This window comes from Strigops habroptila, chromosome 7 (assembly GCF_004027225.2).
Source record: "Strigops habroptila isolate Jane chromosome 7, bStrHab1.2.pri, whole genome shotgun sequence".
Taxonomy (NCBI): domain Eukaryota; kingdom Metazoa; phylum Chordata; class Aves; order Psittaciformes; family Psittacidae; genus Strigops; species Strigops habroptila.
The window spans coordinates 9,496,534-9,522,416 of NC_044283.2; the positions used below are offsets into that span (position 1 = coordinate 9,496,534).

General features: G+C 38.2%; 1 protein-coding gene across 4 annotated transcripts in view; it reads left to right on the forward strand.

The window, feature by feature from the left end:
• Positions 1-25,883, forward strand: part of FAM193A (family with sequence similarity 193 member A) — an 81,562-nt gene that overhangs the window by 12,102 nt on the left and 43,577 nt on the right. For all 4 annotated transcript variants that reach the window (XM_030493356.1, XM_030493359.1, XM_030493358.1 and 1 more), the window contains exons 2-5: positions 19,861-19,926; positions 22,690-22,935; positions 25,031-25,197; positions 25,473-25,640. In XM_030493356.1, coding sequence (XP_030349216.1) covers positions 19,861-19,926; positions 22,690-22,935; positions 25,031-25,197; positions 25,473-25,640 — 647 coding nt within the window. The remainder of the gene's footprint in view (positions 1-19,860; positions 19,927-22,689; positions 22,936-25,030; positions 25,198-25,472; positions 25,641-25,883) is intronic.

Genomic DNA, 25,883 nt, shown 5'->3' on the forward strand with positions numbered 1-25,883 from the left:
TTTTTGTTAAACTTCATGGCTATATCTTACGTCTTCATAAGAAGAATGAAGAGGAATATTATTTTGTCAATATTTCAAGTCATTTTGAGCCTATGCTTTCATTTTTAATCAGGTGAAAAATCTAGTGATCGTGTAAGCTATAGGGGATTGTTCTGATCCCCAGGAATGTGTTAAAACATTACTAGTAATGGCCTGTGGGAATTTATTCCTTAAGTACAAATAGAGCTTTCAAGCAGAAGCAGGAATGAGTATTTGGCTTGTGACTGAGGACGCAGGAATGAGTATTAGTGTAAGTGTGAAGCCAGTTCTGAAACAAACTGAAGTCAGCAGGTTACATCTAATGGTGTTACCTGTTAGTGAGGTTGTCTCATCCTCACAGTCAAGAAGTATTTCTGGCGATTTGACAGCTCAGCAGTGAAAGCCTGTAGTAGTCCATGTCTCTTTTCTGTTAAAGCCTAAGGGATCCTAACCAGTGTTAGACCTCCCTTATACTGAAGACACTAAAAATATCTGTTAAAGTTATCCCCAGCCCTGTTAATATTTGTGATTATCCTGAGAAAGTCAACATCCTCATCATTAGCTTTTTCCATGAAGTCTTGTCTTGGTGAAATGGCTGATACATAGTATGCAATGTTATATAATATGAAGATACTTGAGGTATTGCCCTAATATTAAAAAATCATTCCCAAATAATTGTATTTTTACATTTTAATTGTTTTCCCATGTTAGGGATGAATTCTTCTGATGAGAAAAGATTTTCTATGGCTTGACTCATGTATTTCCTTTTATTTGTAGCAGGAAGTCAGTCTTCACTGTTTTATTTTGCTTCCATTGTCCTAAATCTGACACTTCTGCTGCAAATATATCCTTTTGTATGGTTTGCTTGAGTAATTTAACTTTCTGAAGTTAACACGCAAAGGGTTTTTTTAGTGTTTGTATTAACTCATGATTGGCTAAAAAAGTTGATGCTATGGACCCTGCTTTTATTGATGCTTTGAAGACTTTGTAGTTATGACTAATAAATTTTTAGTGTCCTTGTCTTCATCTTCTTCACCAAAATGGATATTTTGTAGGGGGGGCTGTCTGTGACATGAGTTTGGATAAATGTAGGAATAATCTATTAATAAGTGTTAGTACATGGTCAGGGAGGAGTTACATCTGGTGATTATTTCTTTTGTAGGTGTCTCTGCTTAGTGGGGTTTAGTGGGGTTTAGTGGAGCACGAATCCCTTTCGTTAAACCATGAGAGGATCACTGGAAGAAGATGTCTTCTGGCACCTGTTGTGTCTGACCCCTCCAATTCATGGCAATCCTTCCTTTGCAAAATTTGATTGACACCAGTGAACAGGGAGGATGATGGTAGCTCCTCGTTCTGGAAAGCCAGACATCCTGACCTAGCAGTCAGACATCCTGATCTAGTTGGCCTACTTGTAAGCCCATCCAATGTAATTTCCTTCCAACTCCACTGTAACACTGGTGACAAAGGCATAGAGAATGGCAGTTGTGTCCCACCACTGCTGGTGGATTTCTCCTTCTCATTGGGCTGTCTTTTTTTTTTCCCCACCTTCCTAATCACACTTGTTGTACATTCATGAGAGAGAGCATGCATTTGGGTAACCGATGAGGAGGCACTGAGCAGGCAGTCAGTCTGAGCACCGGGCTGTATCAGAGCTGGGTAGCTACCAGGGAAGTTTTGCTTTGTGGCCCTGTTTTTCTCCCTTTTGTGAATTGCCTTGAGTAGACTTCACTGATTATAGAGCTTTTTATTTCCACTAAAATAGTAATGGACAACAGTATTGATCAGTATCTACCTTGATATGAGGCACTGGAACAGGTTGCCCAAAGAAGCGGTGAATGCTCCATCCCTGGAGGTGTTCAAGACCAGGTTGGACAGAGCCGTGGGTGACACGGTCTAGTGTGAGGCGCCCTGCCCAGGCGGTCGAAATTAGATGATCTTAAGGTCCTTTCCAGCCCAAACCATTCTGTGATTCTATGATTTGTCTGAAAACTATAATTAATTTTCTTTAAGACTGTTTTGGTTTTGTGTTTTTTTTTTTTTTCCCTAAGTTGTTTTTTTTTTTTTTAATTATTATTTTGTAATTGCACTTAGGGAAGCAGACATAAATCCAAGCAACCATCTTTCAGAGCACTGCTCATAACCATGCTAATTCAACTATGCTTGCTTTACCTCACTTAAATCTCATGCTAGCCAAGTAGCCAGGCTTGCTGCTAGTCTACAGTAGCTGCTTACTCTGTGCAAAAATGCTCTGCTACAATCTTGCTGAAACACCTGTCTTTAATTTCATGTTCCAGAGGTATCCTTGCTGAATAGCCCATGCTTCTTGGGGATTTTTCTTGTTAAAGAGCCCATTAGTACCTAATGTTTTATTCTTGTGAAGGTACTTGTTTACTGCAACGACTGCTTTTTTAATCATCAAAAATCATTAGACTCTCGATTATTCTTAGCACGTGTGCTGGGTCTCTGGTAGTTCTTTGGTTCCTTTTGCACTTTTTAAACTCTCTTAAGTTTCATACCAGAGCTGAATGTAATATTCCAGAATCTCCTATCAGCGCTATAAAATCTTGACTTAAAGTTTCATTCCATCCTTGTTTTTATCTCATTCATTTTTCCGTCTTCTGGCCAGTGCAGACAGCACTGATGATACTTTTGTCACTTGTTTGTCTAACTTGCTCTTAAAATGACCTTGTTGATGGAGACTCCACAATCTCACCAAGCAGCCTATCTTTGTCCTTAAAACTTAGTTGTTAGTTTTCTATTGCCTAGAGAAATCTCTCTTGCTGCAATTTAAACATTTTTTTGCTTGTTCTGTTTGCTGTGGATACAGAGGATTGGCTCTGCCTCTCCTCAGTATATCTGTAAGCTTGGTGTCCCCAGGTCTTCCAGCCTTTCCTGGCAGGTAATATTGTCTACATCTGGTAGTTGTTCTCTTGTGGCTTTTCTCCAACTGTTCCTGTCTGGTTTGAAGACCTGTGTTCAGAATGATTTGCAGTTGTTCCTCTGAGACTTACTGGAGCAGTATTAGGTGAAAGGATTATGTCATGTGTCACATAAGCTATACATCCCAAGGTAGCATTAGCTTTTTTCCAGCTGTCTGACCTTGTTGGCTCCTCTGTTGCATATAGGCGCCTATGCCTCTTTGGAAATTCTTGGTGGTTCTAGTAAAATCTTGCTTTTTAGTTTGACTGTGAGAAAGTCTCAGTAATTAAGACTGTCACAAATGTTAATCAAATAAATCATGACATTTATTCTTTCTCCCCTGTTTAACTGTCATGGAAGAAAGTTGTACTGGTTTGACATGGCTCATTTTTGACAAATCCAAGGTGGTTGTTCCTCATCGCCATATCATCTAAGTGCTTAAAAAGACTTGTTTGAATATATTTGATTAACTACTCTGGGAACTGAAGACAAGCCAGTATTATTCCTCAGGTGTTTCTTCCCTTCATTGTCCGTTTTCTCTCCCTCAGTTTTGGGGGTTTTTGGTTTCACTTTGAGGGGTGAGGTTGTTTATTTGCTTTAAGAAAGGTTATATAGCTTGCTTTGTCCTAAGCTTCTGATCTCAGGCATGTCCATAAGTTTTCAAAGATAGGGTTATTGATTTTGAGACAGCTCCGAGGATTTCCTGAGCAATCTGGCTGAATGTTATCAGATCAACTTGGAAAAAAATGTAATTATGGCTATTTCCAATAATAGGCTGAGCCTGGGTGGCTGTTTTTGCCCATTTATTTGTGCTGATTGTGCTAGTCACTTGCTTGCAGTTGATCTCTTTAGTGAGGACTTGTTCTTCATTAGGGCAAATTAATGAAGAACAAGAAATGAACTTGTTCTTTAATCTGTTTGCCCTCTTCAGTCAGTAATGAACAAATTCTCTTAGTAGTAGTAGTGTACTGATAGGATGATTTCTTAGCTGTCTCAAGCTGTTTTGTGAGAATTATTTCATTTTTGCCCTGTAGCCTTTTCCATTGGTTCTCTTGCCATTGTTATATTTGTTAATCTCTTTCTGTCTGCATTTTCTGAGTTGTCATTCTCTTGCTATGTTTTCTAGTCTCTTGCTGTGCTTGGTTTTCTTGAATTCGTTTCTATTGTGTCATTTGAGAATTAGCTTTTCCTTGCGTTAGTCTTGCAAGGAAAGCAAGAGCTTCTGCAAGCTGTTATTTAGTGATGTTAAATCTGTCTCTTGCTGTTCTTCCTTCCTTTCCATCTTCAGTAACCATTGACTTGATGGTTCACTTCCAATGAAACTGTGTCTCATTGTTTACTGTCAACCACTTCTTTCTTCCTGGCTGCAGCTAAAGGAAGAGTCTGTGGTTGCTTTCTATGTTTTAAAAAAGTAAGAGTAACTTGCTAGAGTTCTGCTATGTTCAGTTCTCAGTAAGTGCCTAGGCTCTTAGTATCTCTGTTTAACGAGAAGTCCTATGCTTTTCTTCACTCTGCTACCTGCTCAGAAAAGTCATCATCTGTCTGTCCACTATTTTTGATGGTTTGCAGTAAGCTTGCAGCTAGATAGCTCTCACGTGCTTTACCTCCTTATGTTATTTGCAGGCTTCCAAGATACTTCTCTCTGCATTTGTGATACTTATGCCCTTTAGATTAAGGGCATGACACTCATGGGCACTTGAATTTGTTTTGGCTTGGTGGTTTTGTTTTGTGGTTTTTGGTTTTGGTTTTTATGGACTGGCTGTATCGTCTTTCTTTTAGTATTCCAGCTGGGAATGGACTTTTACAGAGAAGATCATAGTCTTGATCACATTCAGAGAATTCTAGCTCCTTTCCTTATGCTTCATGCATTAGTATGCATGCCTCTAAGACTGAGGGATTAGTTGCTTGTTTCTTATGAACTTTGTGTGAATAATTACTTATTCTTACTTTTAGGCTCTTTTTCAAGTTGTCCTGGTATGTCATCTTTGGACTTTTGATATTTTGCTTGTGATCCAGGTATAAAATATTCTTCATTCAAGTTAACAAGCAGAAAGAGCTGCTTCTGTGTGTTAATCCTTTGAAATCTCCCACATTCTCACCTACCAGCAAGTGGAACCTCATTACGTGATCAGAGAAGCCAAAGTTATCCTCTGATCACATTTTCAAACACATGGGGCTGTCTGCAGGATGAGTTTGTTCCTGACAGTTAGGATATGGAGGGCTGATTGGGAGCTGCTTAGTCATTCTTGATGGTTGCTCGCAGTGTAACCAGTACCCGTGTGGACAGTGATGAATGAACATCGAACAGCTTTCTGTGACACCTAAAAGGTGGTGCTCATCTGCCTGTTGGTTAGACCAGATATATGTGATTTCTGCTCCTCCAACAAGTTGGTCCAGACAACCACTTTTGTTTTCTGGGGTCTGAACAACTAGAGCGGTATCTCTAGGTAGGTCCATCAGACAGCTTGCTCTCCATGGCTCTGTCTGTGATACGGCTATTTAGCTGCCTGTGTCTTTGACAGTCTCTTCATAGTTCGCCCTAAAGACATTACAATCATGAATGTCTTAGCTCAGCTGCCTCCTGCTTCTCCTTAGTGCCCCAAACCCCCAAAAACCACTTTCAAAACAATCTATAATGAAGAATTTACTGCACTGGGTGTTTTCCTTGTCATCCTCTTCAGTATAGGAAATATAAACAACTGTTCCTACAAATCCAGTCCAGGACCTGGGTTTGGCTCGGTATCTTTGGGTCAGGGAACATCTGAGATGAGAGTTTTGGAGATGACACTTTCCCTTTTTGTTCTGATTATGTATGTTGGGATCATGGTTGGCTTTTTGCTACTACCACCACTGCCTTTTGGTGAGGAGTAGCTGAAGAGATTCCTCTCAACTCTCTCATCTCCGCTCCTTTAATTGCAGCACTAAATCAGATGCTTGGGTCAAAGGACTTCAAGATTTACATCTCTCCTCAGTTAATTCAGTAAATTTCTGGTCCCTCCAATAGTGGTAGTTGAAGCACACCATGTGCTGTGTTTCAGCAGTGTATTTCATGTGGCCATAAGAAACTTAATACATGATATGATATATACGTGTCCTGTGGACATGCAGAGCTGAGCAGTTTGGCGATAATGAAGTGCAAAGACTGAGGTAATCGGCTGTGGCTATTAAACTTGTGGTTTTATTAACTTTGTAGTGAACTGTTAGAAACATAACCTTTGAATACAGCAAGTAAGCTTTAACATCACAACTGTGTCTTCTCCCGTAGTTTTGCTAGTTGCTCTTAAGTCTAGCTATTAAACTAGGACTTTGCTTCATATTGATGCTGATTTTTGCAGAATTGAAAGGGCTTAGAACTGGAGAATTATTTCTCTGCCTTGTATTGTCTGTGTCATGTTTGAATCTAATCTATGCAATTTGCCTGACATTTCTGTTTCTCTGTTATGGGAAAAACATGGGTGGCTTTAGAAACCGTATTTGGTGGATCCTTCTGAAAATGTCTGCTCCCCTTCATGGTTGGTTTTACTTAATATTTTAGGAGATTTTGCTGTCATGAGTGAGTATGTTTAACCCTTTACCAGATACCAGGAGAGGTAATTTTCTTGTAACATTATTTCTGGAGTAGACCATCTACAGTTGTGTCATTGAAGTTACATAGTCAAGTAATTAATTCCTAAATGTTGTCTTATGCATCTTAAACTTGCCTTTGGATGAATGCTTCTTACTGTTCATAGGGAAAGTGCTGACACGTTTTGGGCTTTTTTGTTTTGCATAATCCTATTAATTTTACATATTTCTGTTCAGAATTGAAGTATAAACAACAGATTAAATCTCTAACAACTCTCTGCTAGGAAAAAAATGTATATGCATGGTTGCTACCTGTCAGGGCTAGTTGAGAGAATTTTAGGAGCGTTTTAACTGCCTGCTCAGAATACTTTTGGCCATTGTAATGGGGAAAAAAGAATGCTTGAATCATCTTCATTATTAGCTTTTGGTATTATATTTTTTATTTCTTAGCACATGTGGCTGCATAATTGCTGGAAAAATGTTGAACATTTTTTAGTACAGGAAAGGCAGAATCCTGGTAGGAGGTGGATTGGCTCAATTCTGCTGTGTCATATTTGGCTACAAAGAAGAGAAGTATTGCATGTGGGATATGTGCTCCTAAAGAATTTGTGATGCGTGTAATTAAAACAAAATCTTCTTCCCTCCCTTTTTCTCTGGAGAGCCTGGGTTCATGGTGGCTGCACATCTGGGTCTTACAGACCCAAGTCTTTTTTTCCACTCAAGTCTAAGCTTGTCCACGCTTAAATTAGTTCTGTTATTTTGTATTCCTTGTGCCATTTCACTTGTCAACTAGGGAATAGCATTTAATGCTGTGCAGAAAACTCTTTAAATACAATTAATTACTATACTTCAGCCAGTAAAAGACATGATCTCCTCCTCCTCCTCCCCTTATGGCTTAATATTAAATTTGATTTTAATTTGGCTTCAGGTTTTCAAGTTTGCTTTATCTTGCAAATTGTCCATACCTTTACACAAAACTTAAAATACTATTATTTCCCCCCCCCCCCCCCGGTTTTTAAATGCAGTGTTTAAAAATATATAAGAGCCTTATCAAAACTACGGTAGGCAAATTTCCCTTCATCTCCCCTGCTGTGAAGAAAAACACGCAGAAGACAAAGGAAGTTCGTATATTACAACCGGGTTGCAAATGTATTTGGGCAACTGCAAAGCTTTTCATGTGAATGGTGATAAAAATGTGAAAGAATCCGGGCAGGTTTTTTGGTGCTGCCTGTCTGTAGAAATGCCATAAAATGTCTTTCATTAACTGATTCAACTTCACTTGAAATATGTCTTTGCTAGATCGTCAGTTCTGCTTCACATCTTTCGTGCTGTGACTGATAGTCTTTTACTTCAGTTTGAATGAATCTCAGGACATCTTACTCTGCTTTCCCTGTTCTCAGTTTTAATTGTGGTCTTCTGCTCATGCCCAGTGCATTCGGGAGGGAACTTCATTGGTTCACTAAGCTAAACGAAGCTTTTGCTGACAACCTCAAGGCCCCTTGCTGACAACCCTGTTTGGCTGTCACTGTGTCTATTCCAGTTAGTCGTTCCTTGAAGGTGGTTGACCAAACGAGGTCTCCTTCAGAGGGCTGTGAGGCAGCACTAATGCTTTCCAGTGTCTCTTGAGAACAGTGGGATGCATCTTGGAATCATGTTTCCTTTTCACATTCTTAGGGATGAGTATAAGCCATCGGTATAACCAAATCCTTCTCCTCATTTGCTTCCAAATCTTCATAGAGTATTAATCTCAGAAAGGGTATTTGCTGGCAAATAGAGCACAAGACACTTGTCAGTGGCTCTGACTTATTTTTTTTTTTTAGATGTTCCTTTAAGATACGAAATTGCTTGATTTGGAGCTGGGAATTCAAAAATTCTGACAGTTGGAAATGTATGAATAATTATTTGAATAAGATGAAGGGGAAGAAGTTAGAGAATTATCAGTACAAATCATTAGATATGCCTGTGAACAGTGATACCTTTTAAAAAATAACTGATTTCTAATACCATTTTCCAGTTTACATGCAGTACCTTACATCAGTGCAATACCAGATACAAAGAAGATAAGGATATTAGTCGATGCTGGCTTTAATCTGAATAACTGGTCTTATTTAGCCAAGTAATTGGTTGCACAAGAATAGGCATGCTGTAGTTTCCTGGTTGCATGCAATTTAGAAACTGAGAGCCTCATACTTACTGTAGTTTGGGTTTTGTTCTGTTTAAAAACTGATTTCTTTGAGAATAATGAAGGTATAATTACAAAAAAGAAAAAAGATGAGCACAAGCTTATGTCATGGTTTGCAGCTTTCTGATTTGTATTTCATTTTTACTGCAGAACATAGCACTTTGATTCTTCCCATCTTCACTGTTTCTTTGCTGAAGTGTCATTGTTTTAGTACACTGTGTAAGCTGTAATATTTCTACGCTAAATCCTATTTTAACTTACTCCCTCCATTAAGCTTAAATATAGATATATTTTTAATTATTATTTTTGATGACAAAAGGTTTTATTTTGGAAGTGAATTTTTTGTCTATTTATGATGCTATGAGGCAATGGCTCATTAGCTGAGGCTGCCCACACATACAAATAGTGATGCTGTAGTTAACAAACCAAAGTTTGACAGTTGGATGCAAGTATAGATTTATGCTTTTATTCCCTGCCACCCAAGGGCAGTACCTTTCATTTGCTGCATTCAGTGTGAATTTCAGTGTGATAGATGGTATATATATTTTTCTAATATGTGTTTATGGATTTAAGTATGGTGTAGGTTGTAATTGAGATACTTTTAAGGTTTTTTTGTAAGATGAGACAGATGGGTTTAGGTTCAAAGGAAGATCAGATGACAAGATGGAACTTGCAAGCACAGACACTTTCCATGGCATGAGGAATCTGTTGCTTTCTCCTGTAGCGATCTGTCTCTGCTGGAAGGCAATTAACCATTAACCACCAGAGACTTCAGTCAGCGTAGGTTCACTATGGCGTTAATAACCGTTGCTTGGAAGCATGTGCCTTCCTTGAGAATGAACGTGCAGGGCCACAGGGGTGGCTGGGGGGTTTATCTTCAAGCTTGGGGTAGCACTGCATCTGGTCTTCACTGCTTTTGAAAAAGTAAGGCTGACTTCAGCTTGTTAGCTTTCGAATGCAATGGGAGTATTTGTGTTCCTAGATGACACGAATCTGCCAGCTTTTTGTCCTGGAAAACTTTCAGATACTGATTGTAAATGGCTATATTGCTAGTGGGTTACAGGGAATTGTGGTAATGCTGTTAACCTTTTTCTGTTGGCTTAGAAGAAAATGTGAAATTTAATTGATAAAGCTCCTAGAGGATATAATGACTTCTAGAAGGATAATAAGAGTTCTCAGCTCACTGAGGAAAACCAGTATTTGTTCATGTGCCACAAACAAACAGTATTGATGTGTTGCCACATTTCATGTGACTTACCTAGATAGGTTGACCTTTGGGGTTGCTGTGCTGATGGCTTGTGCCTAGCTGCATGATATTCTGTGTATTAAAGAAAGACCAGTCTGGCCCTTGAATCTTCACAGTGGTATCAAATGGAGGAGTTAGGGAGGTTGTTTGGCATCCAGCAGGGATTTCTTCCTGGATACCAGCTCTTGTGGCTTCCTAGTAGGAAAGATCATGCTAATTGTCCGTGTCCTGACTTCCAAGGGCTGTTTTCTAACTCCAGTTTCTTGGAAGGTAAGGAATAAATGGCTCATCAGATAGAAGTATCTGAATACAGAAGAGAAGTGATGATGGAGAGTAAAAAAAATAATGAAATTTGCTAATAGGTTCTGAGCCCAGATTAATTCTGGTTCAGATGATTTGCTACTTGCAGTCTTTAAGTGGGGATTACGCTAGATTATATCACCTGGAAAAAGCACCCAAACAGGAATTAATTCAGGAAGGTCTTTTGCCTTTATTAATACAAATTTCACGAGATCATGTGCCAGGCAGTGCTTAGATATTTTTCTTAAATACAGCTTATGTAGGTTTGGTTTTAAATGTGGAATTCAACTTGGATTGTCTACAGAGCACAGCAGGACTTCTGGTGGGGTCTGGATACTTCATTCTACAAAGCAACTGTGTATTTCTTTTTTTTTTTTTTTTTTCCTTAGGGTATTATTTGATAGTGATTACTTGTCACCTCAGACTTAAAAAAAGGGGGGGAGGGAGTATTGCAGTGGTTGAGGTAGGAATGAATATACCTATCTGTAAGTTTAATGGAAGGAATAGTTTAAGTCTGCTTCATTAGAACATCCAAGGAAGTAATTTGTCCTTGTTTAATAAAACAAAATAGTTGAGAAACCTCTTCTTTGAGTATAACTTTGCTTTAACTTCCAGTTAAAAAGTTAAGCATTTGTAGATCATTGTCTTATAATGGGATTCAGATCAGAGTTTCATCTTTTTAATTTTGGCTTATGAATGCTTCCTAGTTCCTGTAGAGATCAGAGCTTTTTGTGTGTGTGCTGACAGTTTCATACTGTGCCACTATAACCTGTGAACTCCTTCTTTCCTAACAGGTGCTCATTTCCTGAAGGGTGTATTTTAGATTGGTTCAGCTAAAAGAAAAATTGAGTGTGCTATTGAAGAATGTGTGGGAGGTAGAGCACAGAATATAGATGTTGCTCCCTTAAAACTCATTACAGAATAAGAATATCTGCGTTCTTTTAAAAGTACCACTTCAAAGTTGTCTTTTTGAGGTACTACTTAAAAAAACCTTTCCCAGGATAGTTTCAGGCATGAGTTTTCAGCTTATGTCGTTTAAGATGACTGTGTTTCTGAGTATAGCCTTTTGTCAACCAGCGTTTGATGGGTTTGTGAATTTAAGTAGGTCTTCAGACTTTAGTCTGTTCTGATTACTGTGCTGCAGCAGAATTGTTGTGTCTTGGCTCTCAGGACCCAAAGGAAAAAAGATACAGCAGGTAAATCATCAGTTCTTGGGGTTAACCCACCAAAAGCATTGTTTTTACCTATTTTCAGAGGACCTGAGCCCTTAAAGAACTAGAAGTAGAAATAAGACCATTTTTCTTCCTATTCTGCATTTTTCAGGGCTGTCTGATTTCCTTCCTCCCTGCTCTATTTTTGAGGCTTTTGTGTGTGTGTGTCTGGTCATACTGAAAACAAAACCTTGATTACATATAATTTTTGCACTGTTTTGTTTGGGGTTTTTTTAAGTTATCTATTTATTTGATCCAGCAGATGCTAAGTGCATGACCAGCGCTTTTCCAAAGTGCGTGTGTGTGCAGAGGAGGGGATGCCTTTAACTTTCTGCAGCTATATGCTTTATGTTGAAAACCAGGGCTGCGTGGAGGTGACTTACCCCACTTGTCCCCCAACCCTGTGATGGGCCTGTAAATAGTTATATCTTATTAAAAGTTCTTTGGCACAAGGTCTTGTTGGCCAGGTCACTTAGTCTTGACTTTTTAGCAGGAGGTAGTAGAGACTTATCATCTTGAGTCTGGTTTAGGGTATCTCCTAAAATGGGTGAGATGGGGACAGCCTCCTCACCCACCCCTGACCTCACTCATAACTTTTGCTAAAAGCCAGAAAGTATAGGTCATTTTGAACAAGTCCAGTACATGCCTCCTACTTATACTTGTTATAATTCCTGTCCCTATGTTGAATATCTATAACAAGAAAGGCTTCATCTGGGAAAAGTATTTCCTTCGAAATAATTTTCGCTTCTATTGGAAACTCCTTTGACATTTTGACTTACTATCAAAGGTCCTAAGGGATTTCACTGCTGGAAAAGAAGCAAATCAGGTTTGGGAACTTGGGGGTGTGGGGAGAGGCATAATTTTGTTGGGGTTTTGAGTCATTCATAGTAAACTTGCTTTATTATCTATATGCAAAGTAGATTAAGCTTTCTAGATTAAACTTCCCCACCCTCAGCTTGTCAGCTTGTTTGACATCAGCAATTTGTTTTAGGACTAGCTTTTACTAAGCTATGGAAATACAGTGTTATGTTTACTTACATCCAAGTGATAAGTTTTAATAATATTACTTGTTGAATAAGGGAAGCCTCCAGAGAACCTGTCTTGCAGGTTAGTCAAATCCTGTAATGGTGTGATTTTACTTAATAAAGAAAAGGTGGGAAGTCAATGTTACTACATTAAAAAGATAGCAATAGAAGTGTCACTGAAATTATTAAAGTCTCATACTGTTGATTTTATATGAATAATAAGGAAAATTGAAAACAGGAAAAGTATTTGTTATATTGTCTAAAGAGTGGTATTCACTTGGGATCTCACAAACTGTATTTTAGCAGTAGCACAAGTCAGAAGGAATAGAAACCATTTTGCTCATAAGAATTTTCTGTGGAGATGCTTGCGTAGCAAGGACCTAATTTTGAATTAATATAATGATTATCTATTGCCAAATATATCTTAACTTTTAATAGGTTTATCTTAATGTGTTGTTCCTAATATGAAGTGATGTCACACCTCACCTTTTGGAGGGCTGAATGAGTGACCTACTTGACAAAACCTTGTTAGCTCCTTGAACAAGTATTTGGGTTTGTAATTGAGTGCAACACTGGTGCTATCTGCTTGGCATTTTCTTATCTTTTGCTTGTCTTTACAAACAAAACGTGTGAATTTGCAAGGTAGATGAATGATCTTTTCCTAGTGCCAGCATTGTTTCTCTTCTTTCTTTCCCCTTCATAGGTTATGTGCTGTGGTTAGCCCTTGAGTACATAATTCCCTTGGCTAAGTATGACACAATGGGCTCTTGTGCTTTACAGTCACAAGATTTCCAACCTGCCCTATCCAAATGTACATATAGACAAGATCATACATAAATCAGTTTTAGTAACACACTGTTGGTTATCATAGCTAGTTGATATATCTCACAGTTAACTTGGTGTTCTGCAGCAAATCTGCTTCCACAAACATCCTCTGTGACCAGGAGTAGGATGTGCAGTCACAGTGTGCTTAGCTCCTTGACTGTTGAGTGGAGTTTTGGCTTCCTTCTATTTCAGAACAGTATGGTATGGTTATATATCTGGCTGAGCTCTCTGGTATGATGATGTTAATTTCTGTTTAAGTATGATAGCTGTTGAACATAAATGTGCTCTGTATTAGACACTAGTCTAAGTAAGGGTTGAGTCAACACGTTAGCTGTATTGATATGCAGTGCTTTCTGCCATCTGGAGTCTCTGCCAGGTTTCTCACCGAAACTTTACTCTCAGCTGTTGTTCAACTTCTGGCAACTTCTCTTTCTCCTGCTGCTTAATTATTTCAGACCTAAATGGTAGCTTATCTATATTTGAGAGTCATATTCAGTTTTTGTATTTCAAATTTTGGATATCGAGAGACGCAAAAGCTTTGTAATACTCCTTGGAATGCTTGTTCTTCTGCAGCCTTCGCTTTTCTATATCCCTGGTAATTGACATTAAAGGAATTGCATGTAGTCCAGAAGCTTTTTGAAGGAGTACCAAGGGACTGACTTGTTGCATCACTGACTTGTTTATGGATATGATTTGCTTCACTGAAAAGTTTTTTCTAGTCTCAAGAGTGTGGACTACACCAGAATAATGCAAAATGGGCTGGGAAAAGATAACTGTGTGTGAATATTAATGCCCAGAATAGGATGATTGGTAAAATGGAGTAATAGTTTGCAAAATTAATCAATTGGCAAGATCAAGTATTGGCTGCCTTGATACGGATATTTGAATTTTAATTATTATCACCATGTCTTTGCTTTCTCCAGTTTCTATTTGGTACTTCAGCATCCTTAGTAAAAACAAGGATCTTTTTGCGTAGGAAACCTTCACAACTTTCCCTGTTGGTGACGTTTACAGCTCATCAATAATAACTTTTTCTGTCAGTGTTTCTCCTATATATAATACTGAGACTCCCTGGCAAGTAAGTGTGTGTTAGTAAGTAAAACTGCATTCTGTTTAGTCTCACTAGAGATGTGTGATTATCACATGAAAAATTTAGATGTTTATCATGTCAATTTCTTAAGCAAAACACTCCTGCTTCTAAATCAAGGAGGGGTACTATGGTAGTTTGTTCATCTTTTATTGTTACAGATAACAAAAACTATTTATTAGTCTTTATTCATTTACACCCTGTGTGCCCCACCATCCCAAAGGCATATTTGGAAGTAGGAACCTCCACACTTTTCACTGCTGCAAATCAAACATTTACTCGTTGCAAGCTACTGCTTAAAAGCTCTTTGGGATTAAATTTTGTGTAACTGATGTCAAATGAGTTTTTTTGGGGGTTTTCTGGGGTTTTTTTAATTTTCCTAAAGCAACAGTAACAAAATCTGACAGATGCTTGAGTTTCTTGAGTGTTGCTGTGCCAATGAACCTGGAAATGTGTTGTGAGGGATGATACTGCCAAATAGATCTGCTTCAGTTTGCTCTTCCTCTGAAGAACTGGGCTGTACCAGCTGTTAACAGGGTATAATGTGGACTTAAAAAAAGGCCTAAGGAAGGGATAAGGGGTGATAGTTTGCTACTGGGTTTTGCATTATAATATTTCTTCAGTGCTGAAATATACCTTCTGCAGAGGCTGTTGCTACTGCAGAGACTACGATCACTACTCACAATGTTCAGGAGCAATGTGCAAAGCAAGCAAACCCCCCAAACCTTGTCATACTATAGGTCTGGCCAGCATGCTGTCCTGTCTGACAGTGCTTGGTATGAGATGAATGGAGAACTACAGTGCACATGTAGAATAACCCTTCTCCCATGAACCTTTCCAGGTCTTTCCAATGCAGAGATGTCCTGCATCAGATTCTGTTTGCAAAATACTGCTGAACCCCTCTCTCATGCATTTATTGTCATTCTTACCCATCATCCATGCATTTGACTTCCACAATAGCTTATCCTTAAACCAGTTGGAGTTAGGGAGGAAGGATCGTAAATTTTCAGTAAATGAAATCAGACAGTTTCCTATCCTTTGAACTGAAGGCATAAAGAAATCTTTCTTCACGTCTGAAAATCGCTTAGAATTTTGTAAGCATCACTCATCTGCCAGAAGCAGTTCTGTGACCAATTTAGCTGTGCTTGGGAGAGAAGAGGAACAGCTCAGCCTGTGACTGGAGAACACCCAAGTCAGAGCTTCACTCAGGCTGTGGGAAGGGAGATCTTCACCAGTGAGTGCGATTTGAGACTCTTGCCACCCGAATGGTGTTGGGTGGCAGAGTGGAAAGCAAGGCAGAGCTGCTACGTGAAGCTGCAGAGCAGTGCTGTAGTGTGCTCACTGGCTGGAAGTGCCTGAGTGAAGGCTGAGCACAGAACAGCTGTGGCAATGGGTTTTGGCTTAAAAAGCATAGGCAGGAGGGCATACATAGACAAGACATCTTGATGGGTTTTTTGGGGGTAGCCAGGGTTAAGTGCAGTAACTGTCTTTAGTGTTACTCAGACACAGAAAATATGTAGTATCAGATGTTTCAACAAACTTAATTTTTCACCTCCCTATATAAAAATAAGGGAATTAATTCAAATGGCATGGAATACCTTTGTGTTATTAGGACTTTCTAGAACAAAGTGTAGCCTTAATTGTGTTTCAGTAACAGTGGGTTTTGTTTGGGTTGGTTTTTTTTCTTGTCTGTGTCTTTCCTAAAGAGCCTGAGAGAATCAGTGCAATATTTTCTAGCTGTTTTCCCGCAGGAGATATTTGATTAAGCCCTGGATTTGGTTTGGTTTGTTTTTTTGAGCATTGCGTATCTGTTGAACTACTTAGAGTTCAGTCAAGTCTCAATTTTCTTCCTGTGCTTTTCTTTTCCTGAGCTCTCTGAGACATTGCATCACTCTCCCTTTCATGATGTTTGTGTGACTTCACCAGACTTCATCTGAGAGAAAGATGGGGGTGTGTTGTCTAGTAATATGTCGCTCAGCTCCCTGAAGGACTGATTTTGTTAGTGACAGGCTATTAGAGCAAATTATGGCAGTCGTTGAGTGCTTTAGTTTTAATTGCTCAACTGGTTCTTCAAGGTCATTCAGGTGAAATCGAGGAGTGCTGTTGAAGCTGTGATTCTCACTGTCTTCATACATTCTGGTATGAATTATACTGTGCCAAGATGATGTATGCCTTATTCTACAGAAAATTCACATTTTAGAAAGGGTGAGTTAGCGTGACAGCAGCTTGCAAGAAAATATTTCCATATATCTTTTCCATTGTAAATAACATGCATAGAAAGGCCAGAAAGATTCCTCCCCACGCCTTGCCATTATGTTGAAGAGTGCAAGCAGAGATTCCCATGTTCCTGATCCATGTCAGCCTTTCTTCTGGCACTTCATGAAATAGGTTTTTAAAACATAAAACTTTAAAACCATTAAAAAGGATACTGTAAAGGACTGTATAGAGACTGTGAAAATAAGTTTTCTCTAAATAAAAGAAAAGTTAGTGCTGTCCAGAAGTGACAGCTGTCTAGCTTGTCACTTCTACTTTAAATCTCTGCACACAGAATTCTAGCTGTTAACATATGGCCCAGTAACTAGATCTTGTGAGGTCCTTCTGCCATTCTCCAGTCTCTTCAGTAACATTGAAGAATTTAGTGCTATTAGTTAACTTTCTCATCTCGGGCACTTTCTTCCTGCAGGCTTTGGATAACTGCAGTTTCCCGGATCTCCTTTGAAAGCTTAATTAATAAATATTTTAAAAAATGATCTTCTGCTCCTGTAGTACTGCTGAAGTATAAAGCAAGCGTTAACATACTGAAATTATTAGGGCAATTGAAACATCTTTGAGCTTCCTTAAGACTCTTGGCTGAATGTCATCCACTCTTGGTGGTTTGCTAATTTTTGAGTTCAGTTTGCTCCATACTTTTTTTTTCCTAGCAGTGCTGTGCTTCGAAACAGATCCTCTAATACATCTTCCATAAAAAGAGAATATCTTTAAACTCCTCCATAGTGAACATGTAGATGAGAAAAATCTGGTGTTTCTGCTGTGACCATGTAGCTTGTTCAAGCGTTTTTGTAATGCATCTATTTGTTTACTTACTTTAGCTATAAGATCCTGACAGGCTACTTACTGCTCCTTGCTCCTCATGTGCCTTGAAAAAGGATTTACTTGTAGTTTATATGGGCTTCCCTCCTTCTCCCCCCACTTTCTTAAATTATTTGTGCCACTGTCTCATTGTATTCTTTTTTTTTCCCTCTGTTTTTAGCTTGCTATTGTTTGAGCCCCATTTGGACAATCTTCTATTAGATTCTTCTAATGTTTTCTCTAATATGCTATTTAGCCATCTCAGTCCCTTGCCTGTCATGTCATTATTCACCCCCACTTAAGACCTTTTTGTGCCTTTCTTTTTTTTAAACTTTCTCTAAGCCTCACATACAATGTCTTAAATTCATTGCCTACAGATGCTTAATTTTTGGTGGTTCTAAGTTCCTCCCCCATCTTCTAATTCCTTGGTGTTTGTTCCTCATACAGATACTTAGATCACTACTAAATCCTGGGGGTATTACACTAATATTTTGAACCAAATTCTGCACAGTGCTCAGGATCAAGAGATGCCTTTTCTTTTGTCAGTGGCATGACAACTTGTTCCATGAAGCAGTCCCTGATGCTCAGTGTTTTGTCTTGGCATCCTGTGACATTTAGTGGATAACAGAAACCACCCACTATTTTTCTTCGCTTTTGTTTCTGAGTGCCTTCAGCTTGGTCACTCAAGGTCTGCATGTATAAATGTCATGGCTCATGCATTTCTCTTTGTCACTGTCTTGAATATAAAGAAGGTAAATGTACTCCCTTAATGAATAGGTAATGGTTTTGAATAAACTTGTCTTTTTTGAAATTTCTCCCCCCCAAATTTTTTTTTTTTTTTTTTTTTTTTTGGTGAGCTTCAGATAACAATTTAATTCTAAACTTCTTTTCTGGTTTCTTTGTTCTTAAATGTATGTGCATGCCAATAACCAGTGGAACTCCAGTACTGGAGGATTTCTTTCCTTGGTGAAGATGACTTCCTTTAATTCCAAAGACTTTTTTTTCTTTTTTTCCACTTTTTAGAGGGGGCTGAATTAAAATAGGGAGCTTGTTCCACATCAGCATTTTTGCTCCCATGAGTTCAGATCTGAGATGCTTGACTTGCATATAAGGTTTTTCTCTCAAATACCTACTCTTCAGAGTTAATATAGGGTATGTAAGTGGAGTCGTGTAGTTTCTTATTTGTATCTTCTGTAGCAATGACTTGATTGTTTTATCTTCTACCCAGCCTTTGAAAAAATCCATCTGAAGACAAGGGCTCTGTGATAATCTGAATGGCTCTATAAACTGAGCAGTCAGTAATCCTGGGGATGTGTGAAGCTGAAGGATGCTCCTTTGTACTGGAGGAGGCTCCAGTTTGAGTTTCTAGTTTGGTAGCAGGGTAAAAATGTTTTCTGAACTCTGTAAATCCAACACACAAGGTATGGGGGTTCCTGTGTTAAACAGCCTGGTTTTTACTGTGGTCTTTAGAGTAGTCTTACAAGTATCAGGATCGGGCAACAGTAGGTGGTAAACTGGAGAGTGAAAATTATTAGCAAAAACACGTGAAAGGTGGAACAGAAGCATGAGGTAAATTATAGCTGAAATTCAAGAGAGAAACTAGTGCTCAAAAAGAGGGAAAATAAAGAAAAAAAATAGCTGATTTTATTTCCACTCTCCCATTATTATTTTTTTCTTGTTAAATCGAATGCCTTTTCTTCAAGTCAGTGTGATCACGGGCTCTTCATTGTAACTGACTTGAATTCGTATGCTGTTTTAACTTTACTCGTTTTAGTGTCCTTAAATAATGCTGTATGAAAACACTTGGGGCGAGTGAAAGGCACTTCATGATATCTGGTGTAGTCTCTGTAACACTTGTGGAGAAACAAGGCATAGAAGAGATGTCTGGGAGGTTTCTGTATGGATTATAACCTGGGGCAGGAGGATTGCTGCTGCGGTGGAATAGCTGAATGCCATTTGGAGACTTGCTGTGGAAGAGTCTTCCTGGTTAACACTGCCTGTTTTTCTAAGCAGTATTGTATTCAGCTTTCAAAAGGCAAGAATCTTTGGTAATTGTCCCGATTGACAATAGAAGTTTAAAAGCTAAATGCAAACAATCAAATACAGAAGGAAAAATGAAATTTTGCTTATGACTCTTCTTTTTTTCCTGAATCAGTTATTTCATCTCAGAGTTGTAATAAAACAACTGTAGTGCAAAAGTTTAAAATACATAAATTGTAAACTTTCGCATCTGTAGAACACTTTTTACTAAAGGAAAAGGGCTTTCCATCTCTGCAGTCAAACAATCATTCAAATTTCAAAAGCTGTTTTATCAACCTTCAGATGCAGGGAAAGGTTTTGTTGTTTGATATTTCTAATGCTCTTTTTGCATTAAACTGAACTTCTGTAACCAATGTAATGTTAATTTTTTCCAGGTCTCGGTAAATGGTACACAGTTTACAGACAGTTCTGTGGGATCAGAGTTCACAGGTGTCTCTCAGGTATGTGCAGCCAAAGTTTGGGGGTGTTGTAAGATAGAAGAATTATTTACTAATGGGAGAAATTATTAAATGTAGTGGGGAACTCTCCAAAAAGATTTAAGTTTGAGATTGAGACTTCGCTAACTGAAGTCAGTTTCTGATTACTTCACTGTTCAAGCTTTAAAAGGCTGTGAAAGCTACTATTTCTAAGGTAAAATTTTATTGTTATAATAAGCTTGAAACTGGACAGAGATGTAAAAATAAAGCTATGCAGTTTTATGGTAATAAAGTTATTCTTGGAAATAAATCTAAATACATAGCAGATATGCAGTTATTTCTGTTCTGGCTGTCCTACTTCCAGCTTTCATTTATGAATGTTGTATCTGAACATGTTTCAGAGAGAAAGTGAGACTGGGTGTTTTCTTGCAGAGATGCATCACATTTTTTGAAGCTTGACTAGTGGAAAAATATCTTGCTTCTCTCAAAATGTGTACTTTACTCTGATTACAGTGAAGACAAATACAAATGTGTATGTGACCTAATTCCAAGCTCTCATCTAATCCAGAAAGAGTTTACTGCTGCTGTTGAAATGGTCACATGAACAGTCACTTTTAAAGAAATAAGAAACTGCAGTTCATAGCCTCATAGCCTCAGTTTACTATAACAGAGCCATAATGGGAATCTGAGATGCTTATGGTCTAGATTTTGTCAAGGTTCTAACTGTCAATTTTATTGGAAATAAACTGCTTAGACATTTTTGTTTTTAGCAGTTGATTTGTATCATGCTCTAGGAACCAGGTGCTTTCATTTCAACTTCAAATCTGTTGTAAATACAGGCCCAGTTGGGAGATTGTCAGGTTTTCCTGAATCTTGAGTTGGCCAGAATTAAGCTTGTTGTTCCTGCTATATGTTCCATGGCTTTTTTAGTGATCATGTTGCAACTTTAAACAAATTACACACCTAAATCTTAAATTCTAGAAGTTCTTGCAGCATGGCTGGGACATGTTTGCCATGACCCCTTACCTTTACAAAAGAGTAAGTGTCAGCTTGTCTTAACTTATGAACTTTTACATTTTTGTCCTCTCCCTTTCCTATGTGTTGGAAGATGTCCTTAGGAAGAGATGATGTTCGTAAGGAGCTGTCTGCAATAGCTATTAAGATGTCATTGTTATTCCAATGGAGACTTAATCTGGCTTCAAAAAAATCTGTTTTAACAAGGAAATTTTCAGGGCTGAGGGCATAAGCAGCCGTGGCCTCCTGCATGCAGGGTTTTTAGGCGTTAAGATCTGCAGCTGAGCACAGGTCAACCAAGAAGAATGTCTAACTTGAGAAATGTGTTCATGCTTGTAGAGCCAGTGAGGGGATGGTCGGTCACAGCCTCTCAGAAGGCAGGGCAAGGCTTCCCTTAACAGAATGTTTTCTGACAACCTGCAGTAGAGGCTTGGAGAAATTATGTTCTTTTTCATGCCTTAATGCTTAGGTGTGAATTCTGCAAGAGTCATCAATGAGTAAAGAGATTAGCTGTTCTTACTAAATTTATTAACTTACATTTCTCGTGAACTTCTGAAAGATAAGAAGATATTTGTGGAGATGAATTCATTCTGTATTTTTATTTTTGATGTCTAGAATTCTCAGTTTTTCTTTCCATATTGCTGAGTCTGTCAGTTTTATAAATGCAAAGAACACAAAAAGCAGACTTCGAAATACTGGTTTTCTTTAGATGTCAGCAATAGGGAATTGATTTGTTGTTACTGTGAAGACGAGAAGAGAGTTAATGAATTTTTATAGCTTGACCTAGGCCTTTGCCCTGAAGAACTTTTCACCTGTGCTTGTGCAGTTCAGCCCTGCAAGATCTTTAAAGCAGTATTTTTGGTAGTATTGAGGTTGGAGCAGTATCTAGAAGGATGTTTGAATGATTTATTTAAAGTTTGCCTTTGAGAAAGAATTGAACTGTTTTGAGGCTTACATATAAGATTTTGCTAATTAAGGCAGAGCTAATAGCTGTAATGTAATCAGAGCTGTGATTCTGCCGTGACAAGATGGTTTTGTTCCATTTGTTACAACTTTGCTTATGTCTTATAAAGCTGTGTCTCTTTGGCTTGTGCTGCCTGACATGTTTTTGACTAGCAATCTTGGTGAATAATCAGCATTTCATGGCTGAACCATAATTTAATGCACAGTACCATCTTGGAAGAGAAATCAGGTTTTGAACTGCTGCTGCCCTCATAAGTTACCAAGTTCAGTTTTTTCAATAGCTGATAGTGGATTTTTAAGACCCTACTGATTGTTTTTGTTAAAACTGAGTTAAGCTTTTATTTTGTAACAAGCTCAGCTGAAAGTGTCTTTATTTCTGTTAATATTAAAAAAGGTGACAAAGAACATCAAAGAGCAGTTATTTTCCTTTTTATCTGTTAAAAGTAACACTAAAAGGAATTGTACTATCCCTTTTTAATTTTTTTAATTTTAATTTACTGGATATTTGCGTCTAGGCTGAATTATTTTAGAGGGAAAGGCTGTAGTCCATGCTCCCTGAAAAAATTACTTTTTAAATGGGAATGTATTCCTAACCAGAATAATTATTTGCCACATAGATACTAAAAAATGCTGTTTGATCTTGGGGCTCTCCAGTTAACCACCATTTAATGATGACTGTTAAAATATGGGGGGGGTGGGGTTTGTTTCCGTTTTGTTTGGTTTTAACCTCGGAATCCAGTCTGTATTCTGTGGTTTTTCCAGTCTGTATTCTGTGAATAACCAGTTATCTATCTAAAAATTTTTTTGTAGACACCATTTACCTTTGGCTTGGGCCAAAGGGCACCGTATACAAGTGGCGAGCATTGTCTTCTTTGTAGAAGTGAACGAAAAGATACCTCGCTTTCAGAGAGCGGAATAAAAAACTCTAGCAAAACAGCACTTTCCACATCTCCAAAAGCAAACAATATGCTGCATCTTCCACTGTGGGTGTGTCCAGACTGTCGAAGAACAGTCGAAAAGGAGGAGAGGCATGCTACAATAGAGCAATCTCTTGTGGTAAGTGTAAGTACTTCAGTTCAGTAGACTAAGAAGATAGGTTGTTATGGACTGAATGCTACTTCGTGCTTTGGAACCACTTACACTCTTAAGTGCATAGGAAGTATTTTAGGAGGTTCTGAGTTGGTTTTCCCATGAGCTAAACTGAACAGGCAAGTTGTTCCAAAAATTAAGAGTTCTAATTCAATTTTGGATTTTTGAGTAGAGCAAGGCTTGGATATTTCTAGCAGCATTTTTTTTTCCCCTTTTTACTTTATTGGATCTTATGCTTTGTCCTTTTCCCCCCTTACTTAAATTCTGTTTCTTCTGCTCTTACCAGTGCAACTTTTAATCTTTACACTTTTTTCTATGTCTGCTCATGTGTGTTTTGCCCCCTTTGTGAGGTAAAGTTCCTTGTTCTTTCAGAAGTGTTCTTGAGTCACTGCACTTGCACTGCCACCTTCCTGCATGTCTCTGAGTTTTGTCATCTTTTCTTTCCTGTATTCTTTTAATAAAGAAACACAACACATTGTATGCATATAACAATTTCTTATTCTTTGTTGTAGCATTGCAAACAGTGATTTAATATATGGTGCTAATATTTAAAGTTGTGGCTACTTTCTAAATTAAGGCACATACAATTTTTTTATTTCAGTAAACAAATCAATGTGAGGCAAAATTGTCTTTGTATAGCATATGTTGTTAAACTCATGTTAAAAGCACAGTTAACATAGTTCTCTTGTAAGGAAAACTTAGGGTGTATCATTTGTTTACAGCTAGTATTTACTGATATTCTTGCTATTAACAAGGGTTAGTAAAATTAACCAAAAGACATTACATCTAAGGGAATTATATGTGTAGTCTGATGGTGAACACATCCTAGAGAGTTCAAAGCACAGCAAGACAGAAGCACGTTATTGTTCAGGTGAGTCAAAATTTTTGACGTATTTAAGCTCTGTTTAATGAGCTAGTAGTGTTCTACAAGTGTAAGGAAGGCAGGGTTTGCTTCCTAAATGTGTTGTTACACATACTCCCAGATAAAATAAAAATTTACAGTATTTTTTTTAAATTGGCAACTGTTTTCTTATTTAAAGATGAATTTTTAAAAGCAAACAAGGATTTTGCAAGTTAGGAAGCTTGATTTAAAGCAACTAATGATTAGGTGGCTAGTCAAATTAGAGAAGCTGGCTAGAGGAAGGGGAGAGCGCTAAAAAACCTTCTTGTTATCAGTCACTACAAGCCAGAGTACAAGTGGTGTGCTATAGATGCTCCTGGATGTGTTCTGGTTGTTGGTGCTCTTATTACCTCATTACTATTACTTGAGGTTTGCCTCAGCACCCTCCCCGGTAGCTAATCTTGCTGTTGACAGCAAATGCATGCAGCTTTGTTTTGACCTGTGCCTTCATGCTGCTCCAGGATCTGGGGTGAAGCATAAAAAACCCTTTCGGTCATGCTCCTAATGTGGGAGCATGGTGCCACAGAAAGCTGGTGTCAAGCTGGGGAGGTTGCAGGAGGGAAACATGTCTGTACCGAGGCTGCAAGCACAGAGGAGGAAATAAAACTGGAGACCAGAATACCAGCAGCCTTGGGAGATGGTTTGTGTTATCTGCTAGTAATGAGCAGCACTGTACACAGGAGATAGCATCCATTCCCAATGACAGCAGCTTTCCAGCATCCATTACTATGAAGCAGTGTATCTGGCTGTTGTAAAAAAGAAAATTTCATGCTTTTTTGCTAGAAGGGATTGTTAAACTACAAAAGTCAAACATACTATCAGATAGAGACTGAAGAGATACTACTAGTTTATGGTTAATGATGGATGATGCGAACCTTCCTTTAGCCTAGTTCATTGTTTATACTGGAGTACTTAAAGGTAATAATTATAACCAACATACTTTGTTATTAGAAGTGGAACTATATTTATATCATTGCTTTTCTCAGTTCACCTCTTGCATTTATTAAGCTGTTTGAAGGTAAATTCTTTGTGCCTGGTTGAGTGTCCTCCCAAAATATATTCACCACTAAGAATTGCCACATGAATATTTGCCTACCAATTAACATTTCAGGCTTCTACCTTACAAACTGAAGGCTACCTCGGTTTTTTTTCCGCTTTCAGAGCCAAGATTTCCTTTTGCACATGCCCCTTGGAAACAGTGGATCACAGCAGGAATCTGTAGGAGGGGGAAGAATAACTGTTGGTGCACAGACAGTGCCTGCTGCAGATCTCAGCAATTCCTCACCTTCAGACATAGCATGCAACTGTGAGGCCTGTAATGAGCGCAGGTAAGAGCTGAATTCAAACTCAATAGCACACTACCTGTAGTCAGACTATTGGCAGTGCTGTAGCTTATTTGTTGGTGTACGCTTAAACTCTTTAAACAGGCTGTCCAACAATAACAGTAACTTGCAGATAGCACCTTTTATCCAATTTTATACTTTATTTTAGGCATTTTCAGATGTACATTGTTTTTCCTAGAAGAGCGTCCTCAAACCAGCAGGAATCAATAAACCTATGCAATGTACAAATACAGAGTAATTATTTTTGTCATCATTTGCAGAGAAAATTCAGCAGAGCCTGAACGTGAACCTCAGCAGCTCCAAAATTACTGGTCAGAAGTAAGATACATGGTTCGATGTATATATCGCCAAGCTGGGACCCCTTTGGCAGATGACCAAGACCAATCTTTGGTACCAGATAAAGAAGGAATGAAAGAGCTGGTGGATAGGTATGGCACTTTGAAAAATAACTATTAGTTGCCAAGAAGATTTTTAAAACTAGTTTTTAAGTCATTTGGAATATTGCTTTTTAATATAATGATATTTACCATCTGTAAATCTGGTTACTTGGAATGGTTGCCTCACCACTAGAACAGTCAATTTTATATCATGCAGGATTTTTAAATGCTAGATTGAATGCATGTGTAGCTATTAAATTCCTGTGCTGTTTGCAGTAGGAATATTAATGTATA